We start from the raw sequence: 15,435 nt of genomic DNA, 5'->3' as shown, positions 1-15,435 counted from the left end.
TTTCATGGATGTGTTCAGTAAAGACACAAAAGATTAAAACAGTCTGTGTGTTATTAGGTTGAGCATATGTCTTAAGAAACGGATGATCATATCACATTTAATAACTAATTAATAAAGAAAACAGTTCGTTCTAAAGGGTTCACACACTAAAAAAAATGACAGTATGGCTGAATTCACTTATGACGTTTGAATTTCAGTCGATCTCTTCAGTCTGAAAGTGTTTTGAAAGTCAGGCAGAACTAAACCCAACCCAGATGTCTGGAGTTGATCACCTGTCCGTCATCCTGTCCGTGGTAGGAGGAGCCCGGCTCTTCACCAATGACCTTATCTCCCAGCAGGAAGCCCAGCCTGGTCATCAGAGCATCCGCCGCCTCGTCGACAGAGGGAGGAGGTCCCAACTCCTCGTCCTCACCTGCAGAGGGAGACAGTGAGCAACAGGGGAGACAGTTCTTCATTGGTCTTCGCAAACTGAACTCTTAAAGAGACGGGAACGACTGGGCGAAACCAGTTCAGCACAAACTGCCAACACGTGACATGTTCTGATGAAGAAAGAGCATTTTTTGTTTAAGAGTTAGTTTCTGTGCACTCTTAAATCTCACAGATAATCAAATTAGTCATTGAGGTTTTCTATGCATTCAACACAGAAGCAAAAGCATCTCCTGTTTTCTCTGTTTTAGTCTCCACCAACTCCAGGAAGAACATCACCAAGACTGTTCGCTGCTAACCTCACCAGCCAGTCGCTAAACCTTCATTTTGTATCTGGCAGCATCATTAAACCAAGGAGATGCCAAACTGTTGAGCAGCTGAAATCCTATATCAGGCAAGAATGGGACAACATTTCACTTTCAAAACTCCAGAAACTGGTCTCCTCAGTTCCCAAACGTTTACAGTGTTGCAAAACGAAGAGGTGATGCAACACTAACATGATCCTGTCACAACTTTTTAGAGACGCGTTGCTGACATCAAATTCAAAATGAGCAAATATTTTTCCATAAAACAATACAATTTCTCAGTTTCAACATTTAATATGTTGTCTTTGGTCTAATTTTTAATTAAGTATGGTTTTATATAAATCAAATGCCAATTATTGGATTCTGTTTTTGGAAACACTTTACACAGCGTCCCATTCTTTTTTTGGAAACAGGGTTGTATCTGCAGAACTGTGACGTTCCCGTCAGCTGCAGCTGTACTTTGTGTTCAGTGCTAACGTGGTAAACATTAAACCTGCTGAACATCAGCGTGTTAATATTGCTGTTGTGAAAACTTGTTTTGAGTGCGTGGCTGTAACATGACTGTCTGTGTTCGCCACATCATGCAGCGTACGCATGTAAATTTGACCGGCAATATCTGAGACAGGTGCATCTCTGATGCTTAAGCTAAGGAGCCGCTACAGTGACGTCACACGTTGGTTTGTTAATGTTATGAAGCCTCCAGTTCAGATTCTGTCCGTCACCATCTTTGCTAGTTCGGAGCGGTTTGGAGCAGGAAGTGACCATATTTGGACGAGCTGGGGGAGGAGCCAGCGGTGGATCTGACTAATCTGATTGGAAACCTGACGATACTACGTCCCGCCCACCGATAGCTATAACCTGACTACACCACAGGCCTGTCAATCAAACAGACACGCCCCCCCAAAAACAGGTCCTTTTGAATCTTCTTTTCTAATGAATGAGGGATTATTTTCAGATGGACCTCCAGAAAACTAAGAAGAAGGAGTGACTTTAGCTAACAACACCGAGATAACTGATGGACACATTTTATTCACTTTGGATTTGATGAGAGAAGTTGAATGGGAGTCTATGGAGCCGGAGACTTTTTGGAGCCGACCTCTGGTGGCACTCGGTGGTATTGCAGCTTAAGATATTTCTGCATCGGAACCATTTTTCAGACCTGGAAGCTACGAACACTTTTATAACCAGTCTGTGTACAGGCCTCAGAGCGGTATCACTTCTTGGCATGAAGCAAAACACAATCTTTCCCTTTAATATCAACTTCCCTTGTGTGTTACTGTCCAGAAAGCCTTTCTGTCGAGTAACAGCACGGTCAAACACAAATGGAGCCACGTGTAGAAATCTGTAGCAATGGAAACACAAACTGACCACTGGAAGGACTCACACAGTGAAACACCGTCCAACATTTAACTTCCTCTTATTGATGACCTCACAGGTGGATGGTGAGATTGAAGCTCGTGCCCTTCTACTCCGTTACCCTGGTGACCTGGAGTCCCGCCTCTTGACACCAATCCAGTGAAAAAAATGGAATTTAATATCACACACACACACACACACACACACACACACACACACACACACACACAGGAATGTGAGCCACAGACTCTCTCTCTATAATTACAGCTATAAATTGCTGACTGTTGGACAAAATACTAGAGAAGCTCCAAAGACACACACACTAAAAATAAAACCAAGCAAACACAAAGCACATGTACGTGTGTGTGTGTGTGTGTGCGCACACACATATATGCATGTGTGCGTGTGGTCAGTCAATGACAGGGTGTGCAAGTCGCTTTTAGAAGAAAAGTTAAATGGAAAGATCAGATTCAGACTTTTCCATCTCTGCCTCGTTAACTTCTCCAGCTTCTGATTGCCTCTGTCCTTTCCTCTGTCTTTCCCTCTGTCCTTTCCTCTGTCCTTCCCTCTGTCCTCCCCTCTGTCCTTTTGTCTGTCCTCCCCTCTGTCCTTTCCTCTGACCTTCCCTCTGTCCTTTCCTCTGTCCTTCCCTCCTTCCTCCTACTTCATCTCCATCCTTCATTCTTTGGTCTCCACTCCATTTTTCCTTACTTCCCTCCTTCCTTTCTTTCACCTGTTCATTCTGTCTTCTTTTTTCTTTCTTCTTTCTCTCTCGCTTCTTTCTCTTGTTTGTCTTTGTACATTCCTTCATTGGATCCTTATTCTGTCTCTTCCTTCCTTCCATCCCTCCCTCCCTTCCTCTCTTCTTTCTTTGACCGTTTTTATTCTCAGCAGGATTTGATAACTTTGTATTGTACAAATGCAGCCTTCAAAGGTCGTTTCCTTTTTCTGTTTTCCTTCCTTGCTCCCTTCTTCTTCCTTCCTCTGTTCTTTCCTTCTTTCCTTCCTTCTTTCTTTCTTTCCTTTCTCCTTCCGTTTCATTCTCACCTCACTCCTTTCTGAACTCTAAGAACTCAGGTCCAGAAGTCAGGAGAACCGGGTTTGAGTCCCAGAGCGTGACATGGATGATATGTTTCCTAACCACGTCATTTCTGTTCCTGAACTGGACCGCCTGGTTTTTCACACCTGGATGAGGTGAAACCGCGACCGTGACACACCGTCCTCTGGTGGCAGGTGTGTCACACTCTTTGGCCTAATGCCGGGTTGAAGTATGATATCAGTTAGTTTACAGCCTGCAGCTGTTTCCCACATTCACTTCGTGTATAAGGAAGGAATGACGTCGGTGTCGGTGGTTGACCGCGTTTGTCCCGCCCCACTCCTTCACTGTGATTGGACGGCCGGTGACAGTGACGAGTGCAGCGCTAATATTTGTCAACTCTCGCTTACTGAAAAAACAAAGCGTGCAGCGCAGAATAAACTCTCAGCTCCTCATTAAGCTGCTGAAGTTCATTAAAACGACTTGATAAATATTCTGTACTCAGTAAAAACATGGTGGCAGAGTGTCGGCCGGTTTTGGTTCATGCTGATTGGTCAAAATTAACCCGAGGTCTACGCCCAGTAGGATGGAGCAACTGTAAACGATCCTTCATGGAGGCTGAACAGAACCGTATTTGTGCAATAAAAATGGGTCCTGGCTTAATAATACATAATACATAATAACTGATAATCAGTTTTGAGTTTAGTCTCTGCTTGTGGTCCTCGTGAAGACCTTAACCCGATATCAGCTGACAGTTGGCCTTCGCTAGCCAGCATGCATGAAACCACACCAGCTCCCATAATTCCATAACTCATAACCAGACATGGAAGCTGTCCGTCAAACACACTCTTCTCAGTCCTGTAACTGCAGTATTCATGTCTGCCTCTTGAATGAATCAGATTCATCTGTACTGTCCAGCCCTACTACCACCATCAAACCCCCACTTCCTGTTTTAATATCAGATGTCCAACGACTACACGTTCTCCAAGAGACAGGTTTTACGCGTAAAGTTCGGTTTGCTCGTCACCAGTACGAGTTAGTCTGTAAAGATAGGAATGTTGTTGTTGTTTTTTTAAACAGTAACATCTGCATTACACACTTCAGGTATGAGGTTCTGCTGCATCATGGGAAATGTAGGATCCATACCCAAAAGGGAGGATAATTTGGCCTCCGATGTTTAATGCGTGTCTTGGCCTTAGTGAAAGAGTAATGCTGAGTCAGCGCTGGTGCAGATCAGAACCTGGTGAGACTGAAGCTCGGAGGTTTCAGATTTAACTGAAATACACAAAACAGATTGAGATGTGTTCTGATTCCCCGACGCTGACATGTCGTTGTTTTTGTTTGTTTCAACCTGACTCTTCTTCTTCGCTCTCACCTTCCTCTTCTTCTCCTCCTCCTCTCTCTAATCCCTCAACGGGTCGGTCCACCCATTCCCGACACAACTCGGACCTCTCCTCGTGGAGCTGACAGCAGCACAGGTACAGCATCAAGCGTCTCAGGAGGGCGGAGGCGTGGCCGGCGACCCCCGCCGCCACGACACCCCCGCCGCATCTACAGCCGTCTGCAGGTCTCCAGGGGCGACGGACGGAGCATCTTCCGTACCAACACCACTTGGTCCTGGAGCGGGCACACACTTTCAAAATAGCTGCCGTGCAGTCCATGGCGAGCTGGCAGCGGTGACTCCTGATTGGTTCAGAGGGCTTCCATGAGGCGGGTCAAAGGGGGGCAGAGTAGGCGCAGTCAGCTTTCCTGGTGAAAATGTGATGACATCACTACCCCGTCTTCTCCTCCTCTGTGGTCCTGAGCTCCTCCTCTTCCTCCTCCTCCAGAAGACACAAAGGAGAGACAGAGGGGAAGATGAAGGAGGACTAGACTCCCCCTGGGGGAAAGAAAAAAAGTCTCCAGGTACGTCTGAAGCAGGAGAGTAAAACTACAAACAGACGTGAAAGCTTCGGTGGAGCTCTTTGTTAGTTTGCAGAGGTGAAACCAGAAACTCCCGCAGACACGAACAGAGCTTTTAAAACTTGACCTCCATTCACTGCCGATCTGGGCCGTGTCCTCCCGTTGGGTCTCGTCCTTTTCAGCCGCCCACCCCCCGCCAAAAAAAATGCAGCTTTTTTTCATTCACAGGTAGCAAAGAGAGAAAACAAGAGCTGCAGCAACGAGCGGAAAAAACTCTCCAGGAGAGACGTTGTCTCTGATCGGAAACACGAAGAGCAAAGTTTCAAACGGTCTTTCTTTCAACAGCAGATCCTCCATATCTGCTCTGAAAGACGACCTCCCTCGTCTGCCTGCAAATCCAAACCTCCCCTCCTCCAACCCGAAAAACACACACACACACACACACACACACACAGAGAGAGAGAGAGAGAGAGAGAGAGGCGAGAGAGAGGGGAGGACTGCAGGAGGAGCTGAACCCGCAGAGTAATCTGGTACATGTCACGAGGAAAGTTCGGAGAGACGGATCGGACCCGGAGGAAAACAGGAGCGGAGAGGGAACGAATGAATGGAGATCGACGGAGCAGAGAAACGCTGCGATTAAAGGGAAGCTGCTTAAACAGACGAGTCAGACCACCAATCACAGTGTGTGTGTGTGTGTGTGTGGGGGGGGGGGGCACTGGGGTGCTGAGAGGTACAGAGATATTTTCAATGTTTTCAACTTGAAGAACTGGAGTCGGACTGAGATTTAGAGTTGTGTGAAAAAAATGTTTTAAAGTGAGAGAAGTTACAAAAGAAAAGAGAAAGAAAGAAAAATCCTTTTGAACAAGTAGAAGAGTTGTGAATGTCGTTTACTCGGAAGTTAAAAAAAATATAGCGCAGAAAAGCATGAACGCTCTGCCTTCGCTTAAAGTTCAGGTCAACGCCGCGTCTACGGCAGAACGCGCTCCTTACTGCTTCCTCCTCCGTCAATCTCATAACTGGATTCATAATTTAATATTTAAAACCGAATCTGCAGCATTTTAACGGAGCGACACGACGACAACACAAACAAAAGACTCGGTTTCCGCTCTGGTCGGTCCAGATGTCTCCGAACAGCTCGTCTTCTATGTCAGATACATGGCTTCTGTACGTGAGCGAACATCCAACGGCCGGCCGGAGATCAGCGAGCTGCTTCAGAGAGTCAAACCAGAGCTAAAACAACAAGAGCGAAGAGGAGTGATGAAGAGTGGGAGGAGCCTCTACTTCAGGAGGTGAAAACTCACTCCAAATGTTTGGTGACTCACAGCAGGGGGAGACATGAAACTCAAGCCACCGATCGCTGAGGTTGAAATGTAAATCATGTGAGCCGTCAGCGGTCGGCGACAGCTGAAGACGATGCTGTTGAATGAACTGAAAACACACCCTGCAGCTGCAGCGACCAGGCAGGTGAACTAAAGACATGACGGGACTCCTCAGAAACACTTCTGAAACCACTTCACAGCTCCAAAGACTCAGATCTGAAGGTGGAAACACAAATATGTAATAAATGATAAAGTTACTCACTGCTGGCTGTTTAAATAAGCAGCAGTTTAGGTTTAACCACAGACCGTTTATAAAAGTGTTCGTAGCTTACAGGTCTGAAAAATGAGGACCGATGCAGAAGCGTCTTAAACTGCAATACCACTGAGTGCCAGTAGGGGTCAGCTCCAAAAAGCCTCCGGCTCCATAGACTCCCATTCAACTTCTCTCATCAAATCCAAAGTCAATAAAATGTGTCCATCAGTTATCTCGGTGTTGTTAGCTAAAGTCACTCCTTCTTATTAGTTTTCTGGAGGTCCATCTGAGGAGAAACAAAGTGGAATCAGAGCTTGTGTGTGTTCTGACTTCAGAAAGTCACCCTGATGCATAGAGACAGAGAGACAGACAGACAGAGACATACAGAGAGACAAACAGAGAAACAGAGACAGACCTACAAAGAGACAGAGACACACAGACAAAGAGACAGAGAGAGAGACAGACAGACAAACAGAGACACACAGACAAAGAAACAGACACAGAGACAGACAAAGAGACAGAGCACAAAACAAAGAGACAGACAGACAGAGAACCTCCACATGTTAATGTTTAGAAGAACCCCCCCTGAGGAGCAGGAGGAGAGGTGTGTGTGTGTGTGTGTGTGTGTGTGTGTGTGTGTGTGTGTGTGTGTGTGTGTGTGTGTGTTGCGCACATGCCTGTGTGGGTGCTACATTTCTGTGGTTTCTCTCTCACTCACACACATTGGGGCAATCAAATATCGGGTCAAAGGTCACCCCAGCACCCCTCCCCTCCCTGTACACACACACACACACACACACCCCTGTCTAACCGGTCACAGCTGTGTGTGTGTGTGTGTGTGTGTGTGTGTGTGTGTGTGAGTGTGATGCGAGCTAAGCCTACTGCAGTTTTTAACTACGTTTAACTGCCTCAATTAGGAACATGCATGTGTTACCATGGTTACCAGATGATTTTTTTATTTTTTTATTTTTTTTTATTTCTAAATATATTTCTACGTATATTGCTGACTGAGAATAATTACAATCATCAGACATTATTACTGATACTTATTCGTGCTAAAATCTCGTATGGCAGCTGAGAGTCAGTTTTCTACACGCCAAGTATCCATGGAAACGACCCGTGATCACATGTGTACTGTATAATCATGGTAAAAACACAGGAACCCTCTCTGTGTCTCTCCTCCATGTCTGTGTCTGTGTGTGTCTGTATGTGTCTGTGTGTGTCCGTGTGTCTATGTGTGTCTGTGTGTGTCTGTCCGTGTGTCTATGTGTGTCTGTGTGTGTCTGTCCGTGTGTCTATGTGTGTCTGTGTGTGTCTGTCCGTGTGTCTATGTGTGTCTGTGTGTGTCTGTGTGTGTCTGTCCGTGTGTCTATGTGTGTCTGTGTGTGTCTGTCCGTGTGTCTATGTGTGTCTGTGTGTGTCTATGTGTGTCTGTGTGTGTCTGTCCGTGTGTCTATGTGTGTCTGTGTGTGTCTGTGTGTGTCCGTGTGTCTATGTGTGTCTGTGTGTGTCTGTGTGTGTCCGTGTGTCTATGTGTGTCTGTGTGTGTCTGTGTGTGTCCGTGTGTCTATGTGTGTCTGTGTGTGTCTGTGTGTGTCCGTGTGTCTATGTGTGTCTGTGTGTGTCTGTGTGTGTCCGTGTGTCTATGTGTGTCCGTGTGTCTATGTGTGTCTATGCGTGTCTGTGTCTATGTGTGTCTGTGTGTGTCTGTGTGTGTCTGTGTGTGTCCGTGTGTCTATGTGTGTCTGTGTGTGTCCGTGTGTCTATGTGTGTCTATGCGTGTCTGTGTGTCTACGTGTGTCTGTATGTATCCGTGTGTGTGTCTGTGCGTTTTATTTAAACTCATCACTTTTCAGACCTTAAAAATTCAACACTGATGTTCATGATTGATTGAATAGTCAAATCTGCAGTCGAACCTGTGTGGATACACACATGTAACTGAGCCGCAGCTGAGCAGCGGGTGGCAGGTAACACACATGGCTGGTAACACCCACGGCTGGTAACACACACGGCTGGTAACACACACGGCTGGTAACACACACGGCAGGTAACACCCACGGCAGGTAACACCCACGGCTGGTAACACCCACGGCAGGTAACACCCACGGCTGGTAACACACACGGCTGGTAACACACACGGCAGGTAACACCCACGGCAGGTAACACCCACGGCTGGTAACACACACGGCTGGTAACACACACGGCAGGTAACACCCACGGCTGGTAACACCCACGGCAGGTAACACCCACGGCTGGTAACACCCACGGCAGGTAACACCCACGGCAGGTAACACACACAGCTGGTAACACACACGGCAGGCACAAGGCCAGCATGGTCAGGTGAAGCTGACCAGCCAACAGATCTGGACTCAAACATCAGGAATCTGATTGGATGATTGGATGACATCACATTTTTCAAAGAGGTCATTGAAAGAAGAGCAAATATAAGAAAAAAATCTGTCATATGAAATAAGAACGTTGTTCAAATTCAAGAAGACAGACAGACAGATAATCAGACAGACAGATACATAATCAGACAGACAGACAGGTAATCAGACAGACAGACAGATACATAATCAGACAGGTAATCAGACAGACAGGTAATCCTACCTGGTCTCTTGCCCAGCCGGAGGTTGAGGAGGGGGGAGGAGGGGAGAGAGCGGGTGAATCCCTCCATCATCCCGACCTCTGACCCCTCCGACTCAATGCTGCTGCCACCTGTTGGACAACAGAAGACATGACGGTGTCGAGTCAGCCAGACCAGAGGGACAACACGCGTGTCTCACAGCACATGTCAAGGACACGTGGAGTTACTGACCGCTGTTGTTGTTCTTGCGGCTTTTGCCGAGCAGCATCTTCAGGCTGTTTCTGAACATGATCGCTCAGGACGACCGGTCACAAACACACACACACACACACACACGCATGCACACACACACACACACACACACACACACACACACACGCATACACACTTCCTATCAGCAACCCCTAGAGAGAGAGAGAAAGAGAGAGAGAGAGGGAGAATCAGTGAACACAGTTAAATAAACATGTTAATTTAGTCGTTACAGCCTTTTCTTATTCTCTCTACGATGTCATCGCCATCTCAAAGTATCAAAAGTACAAGATGATGTCTTGTCTCATATCACCACCAACATAATATCTGTACGTCACCCAGCCCTCCTCAGTCCCTCCAGGATTTAACAGACATTTTTAGTGATTGTTTCCATCAAAAATGTTTGATTTTGTCGCAGATTTTCTCAAAAATGTCGATGTAATTCGTGGAGTTTTAAGGCAGTTTTTTTGTGTAAAATTATGGAATTTTTCAAAAATTGCAAGTGGAGAAAAATTAAAAAATGTGAAGCCCTACCTGAGATAAAGGAATACATCTGTAATCAATTCCTGTGATAATAATCATGCTGCACATCTCAGAAATATTTTAGTTTTAATCTTATTTTATTTATTTATTGAATTTAGTGAACCGTGAAGCTCGAAGTTCCTACAATGTCCTAAAAGCTGCGTATGTTTCCAGAACAGACCGTCTGTGACTGGAATATAGAAACAAGGACTACATCAGCTGTCAAAATAAGAGCTTTAGATGCTGTTTAATTCATGTTCATTCAACACATAGACCTGCTGGATGAAACAAACAAAGAGACGTCTCTGACAACTGGACGTGTGGAGAAAACTCATTTAACATCCAGTAATATGGAATCACTTGTTTGATAATAAACATTTAATCAGATCATTTTAATGTGAAGAACACAGTTCCCACAAACCCCATCACTTCCTGTTTCTCCTCTTCTTCCGGTTTCCTCCATGAACAGAGTTTTATTTGGTGATGAAAACAGGAGCAGAGACTTTCTGATTGGAAGTTATTGGAGTTATTTTTGGTAATAGAGTTTTGTTTGAAAAGATTTACTTTATGTTTTAATACTTTCACCAGAGATTCTGATGACGATGTTTTTTGCAAAAGAGTCGCGGGAATTTTAATAAATTGCAAACTCCCGCAAATATTCTGGACTTTGCCTGACTTTGCGTTAATTATTGTGATGGCATCAGGTTCAGGTTCAGCAGACTCTATTTGTACCCATAGGTAGATGTGTTTTGCATTAAAACAAAAGGCCTCCATCCTGAGAAACATTTAGAATCAATACCGACAATATTCATGACAGGAAATACTCAAAGGTTTCGCTGATCAAGACCAATAAATCTCAATAAAAGCCATGACAATAAAAAAACACTGGAATCAAAAAGGTACACTTTATACTAAAACCCTAAAAACTGAAAAAAAAAAAAAAAAATACCAGTTATAAACGTCAAGTTACACTTCAATGCTGTCGTGAGAACATTCGGTTGGGTGAAATGTTTCATTTTCAATAAACCCACATTTCATCAGATTCAGAGGATTTTGTGTTTGATGAAGATGAAGATGTTACCCAGGTAACAAGATTCTGCTGTAAGAAAAACCAAATCACTAAACGGTAACAAAGTTCTATCACCAACAAATATTAATGTGGTGTTTATTTTAGGTGACGTCAGCAGCTCTCTGAGGGGACTATTTGTTCAAATCCAAAGAAAACTGCTGACGGTCTAGAACGTCCTGCCCACCGATAGCTGTAAACTCACTGCACCACAGGCCTGTCAATCAAACACACGCCCCAAAAACAGGTCTTGAATCTTCTTTTCTAATGAATGAGGGATTATTTTCAGATGGACCTCCAGAAAACTAATAAAAAGGAGTGACTTTAGCTAACAACACCGAGATAACTGATGGACACATTTTATTCACTTTGGATTTGATGAGAGAAGTTGAATGGGAGTCTATGGAGCTGGAGGCTTTTTGGAGCCGACCTCTAATGGTACTCGGTGGTATTGCAGCTTAAGGCACTTCTGCATCGGCCTCATTGTTCAGACCTGGAACTACAATCTGTCTGTGGTTGTTAATCAGACCTTTAATAACTATTGCAAGATTCCTGAGTGTCTGAGCATGCTCACTTTGAACACACACACACACACACACACACACGCTCAGCAGATAAACAGCTGACTTTGCAGAATATCCCATTTGTACGACTGGCAGCAGAATTATTGCGCACACACACACACACACACACACACACACACACACACACACACACACACACACACACACACACACACACACACACACAGAGTTCTCTCTCTCTTATTTTACTACAGTCTGACTTTCCGAACACACCCAAAATTTGCTGGTTGGCAATATTGTTGCTAGGCAACCGCCTGCCGTTGCTAAGCGACCCATTAATGCGAACATGAGTAGATGTAACCCTGTTCGCCTGCAGGTGTGAGCTCTGCCGTGTGTGTGTACTATCTGAAGACTCAGGACTTTATATGTGGGTCACTATCACCGTGTCAGGTGATCTGATTAAACAACTACACACACTGCTTCAACTGAGTCAGAGAGACGCGATGACTCGGCACAGAGTCCACACAACACACACTCCATCTGATGTTAATTTGAATTAGAGAGGAAACGTGTGTGTGTGTGTGTGTGTGTGTGTGTGTGTGTGTGTGTGTGTGTGTGTGTGTGTGTGTGTGTGTGAGTGAGCTGAGAATGAAATGATCAGAGTCAGAGCTGGGAACAGATGGCAGATTAAAATAGTGCAGACATCATTTCCTTCTTTCTCCTTCACACAGGGGAGGGGGAGTGATCAACCCTCCCGCACACACACACACACACACACACACACACACACACACACACACACACGCACGCATGCACACACACACACACACACATTTGAAAACTTTGATATATATTTTTAGTACCACATTGTCCCAAATATAATATAGTCAATATGATCCAATCCCAATCCATGTAGAGCTAATTAAATGCAACTTTAAATGTGGTTTAAACAGGGTTAAAGTTGGCGTAAACAGGGTTAAACTTGGTGTAAACAGGGTTAAACTTGGTTTGAACAGGGTTAAACTTGGTATAAACAGGGCTAAACTTGGTTTGAACAGGGTTAAACTTGGTATAAACAGGGTTAAACTTGGATTGAACAAGGTTAAACTTGGTTTAAACAGGGTTCAACTTGGTTTGAACAGGGTTAAACTTGGTATAAACAGGGTTAAACTTGGTTTGAACAAGGTTCAACTTGGTTTGAACAGGGTTAAACTTGGTTTGAACAAGGTTCAACTTGGTTTGAACAGGGTTAAACTTGGTATAAACAGGGTTAAACTTGGTTTGAACAAGGTTAAACTTGGTTTAAACAGGGTTAAACTTGATTTGAACAAGGTTAAACTTGGTGTAAACAGGGTTTAATAGAAACCTGAAACAGATCCTGATCTAAATAACTTTGTAATGGATAAAAAAGTGGACCTACAAAAAAGTTTGACCTACAGATCTGCAGCTTCGGGCAGCATCTCCGAGAATATTGTGACTGACTGCTGAACGAGCTCCAGGAACATTGTGTTGGAGGTACTCTTTGTGTTGGAGGACGTCGTTGTGTTTGGGAGGGATCACTGTCACACACACACACACACACACACACACACACACACACACACACACACACACACTCCTCTCTGGCCCACCAACGAACACATCTTGAGTACATGACGGATGTAATAATACAAAGAGGCTCGGACCAAACACATCCATCTGCCTTTAAGAAGATTATAAAGAAGATGTCATGGAGATTACAAAATGTGTATGTGTGCGCGAGTCTGGATGACGTTGTCGGGACAACCAGCTGGTCACGAAGTGAAGTGTTGTGTTTCAGCGTTGGTGGGAGATTAAAGGTCCACTGAGTGTTCAGGTTGAAATCAGGCCGATTCTCCGTGATTATTAACTCAGTGTCAGTTAGTCTCAATGTCCTTTTCCAACATCGAGACCTTTAATAATACAAATTTCTGCAGATATTTATAGTTTTTTTCTTATGACCTGATCAAAGTACAAGACTCAAACTTCACTTCTATCTCTAATTAAGTCAATTAATCACATTTGGTGTCACTGAATAGAGACAGAGTGTGAAACAGAGCAAGAGGTCTGTGATACTCGGAGAGTTTGAGATCTGAATGAGCCTCGTCCGCTCCACCGATATTAAACACTCACCATTAAAAGCAGCTGTCGGTAACAGCTGACCTCTGACCCCCCCTGTTGACCATCATTATTACAGCAGCACGGCTTTAACTCCGCGCAGGGTTGTGATGTTTACACAGAAACATTTAATTATAGCTGTAGTTCATTTCATCTTTATTCAACTACTTGTGTGTCATTTCAACAAAAATTGATCCCAATTGGTGTTTTTACACACATACTGCTATGAAGGTATTTTTGTGTCTTTATTATGCGAGCAAAAAACAACAGTTTTGAAAGCAAATTTCTTGTTTGTAAGTAAAAATATATAAATTGAGAATATAATTATTTGCATTGCAAACAAAATGTGCTCTGATAGTTTTGGTCACAGAATGCTTTGCTTTATTGGCATGACAACGTGAAATATAACCAAAGTGAAAGCTGAGTCGTCACTTTTAAAGCATTTCTGATGTAGCTCAACACAGTCCTCTGCTGTCGGGAGGCAGCCGATCCACCAATAGAAGCTCCCATCTCTTGCGTATGCCCCGCCCACTACATCCTACTCAACTCGTAGGTTTTTGATTTGAAAGCAGAGGTTTTAATTATGAGACCAAAACTATCAAAACTCTTGGAGAAAAATGTGTTTGCACTGTAAATAATTATATTCTCAGTTTATATATTTGTACTTACAAACTTGACTCAGTGCGAGAAATTTGCTTCCAAAAACGTTTTTTTTTGCTTGCATAATAAAGACACAAAAATACCTTCGTACACTACTCTCTGTCATGAGTATCGCTGCCTCAGCAAATTCTGGTCTTTAGTATAAACTCTGTGTGAGTTCCAATCAACTCTAATTGAGTGAACATGCAAAAACATGGAAGACACTCTGAAGCAGAGTGATGGGAACTGATTTCTTGGAGTTGATCTTTCAACACTTTTCAGGCATTAAACCGGAACTCTAGTGAGAATTAAAACACTACTTTTAGCTGGCGTTGTTTTTACGTGAACTCTTTCGCAGTGTTAACAGTCACCAAATTGTGTTTAATATGACACCAAATTGTGTTTAATATGACACTTGGGAGTTAAACTTCATCACACTATAATGGTTTTAGATCAAAATGACTATAAAATAACAATATATTCATCACAAATTCATATTTAAGAATTATATTCTTCCATTAATGCTCCATGAATATTTAACTTTTAATAACTTGTTAGGGAGTAATCAGTGAATCAAGTGCAACTGTGATATATCACATGCCTACATTGTAGATTTAAGGTTTTGAATCATGGCTCCATGTTATGTATCATTATGTTTTCATTGAAATGTTCCAAAACGGCATGTTTTAACAAAAGTAAATGTAGTTTCTGGCCATCACTTCTGTTTAATTTGGTTGCTTTATTCTCAAAAGTTGCAAAGAAATAACTGATGCATGCTGGGAAATGCTAATACAGTAACAACGCTGCACAGTAAACACCAGGAGAAGTGTTGAGTCATGCTCCTCAACACCCAGCGAATGAATATTACTCCGATCAGGAGAATCTCTGAACACAAGCTGTAGTTTAACTCCGACAATAAACTCCCCAAAATCTAACTGCAGTCAGTAAACATCATATATTTGTGTTTAAACCATATAAAAGTCGATGTAGCTTCCAGGTCTGAAAAATTAGGCCAATGCAGAAGTGCCTTAAGCTGCAATACCACCGAGTGCCACTAAGGGTCGGCTCCAAAAAGCCTCCGGCTCCATAGACTCCCATTCAACTTCTCTCATCAA

General features: G+C 43.7%; 1 protein-coding gene across 3 annotated transcripts in view; it reads right to left on the bottom strand.

The window, feature by feature from the left end:
• LOC138215464 (protein TANC2-like) overlaps positions 1–15,435 on the bottom strand; it is a 49,964-nt gene that overhangs the window by 24,780 nt on the left and 9,749 nt on the right. The window contains exons 2-4 of one of the 3 annotated variants that reach the window (XM_069177637.1): positions 9,416–9,588; positions 9,208–9,315; positions 273–412 (exon numbers count right to left, since the gene is read on the bottom strand). In XM_069177637.1, the coding sequence (XP_069033738.1) occupies positions 273–412; positions 9,208–9,315; positions 9,416–9,473 (306 nt within the window). In that variant the 5' untranslated portion in view covers positions 9,474–9,588. Of the gene's footprint in view, positions 1–272; positions 413–4,498; positions 5,630–9,207; positions 9,316–9,415; positions 9,589–15,435 lie in introns of those variants that run through there. The other 2 variants (XM_069177634.1, XM_069177636.1) reach the window with 2 other exon arrangements.

Source organism: Embiotoca jacksoni, unplaced genomic scaffold, assembly GCF_022577435.1.
Source record: "Embiotoca jacksoni isolate LCO1_2020_lvr unplaced genomic scaffold, fEmbJac1.0.p SCAF_76, whole genome shotgun sequence".
NCBI lineage: Eukaryota > Metazoa > Chordata > Actinopteri > Embiotocidae > Embiotoca > Embiotoca jacksoni.
Note: the sequence above shows the minus strand (reverse complement) of the source record. Positions and strands in the feature narration are given on the sequence as shown.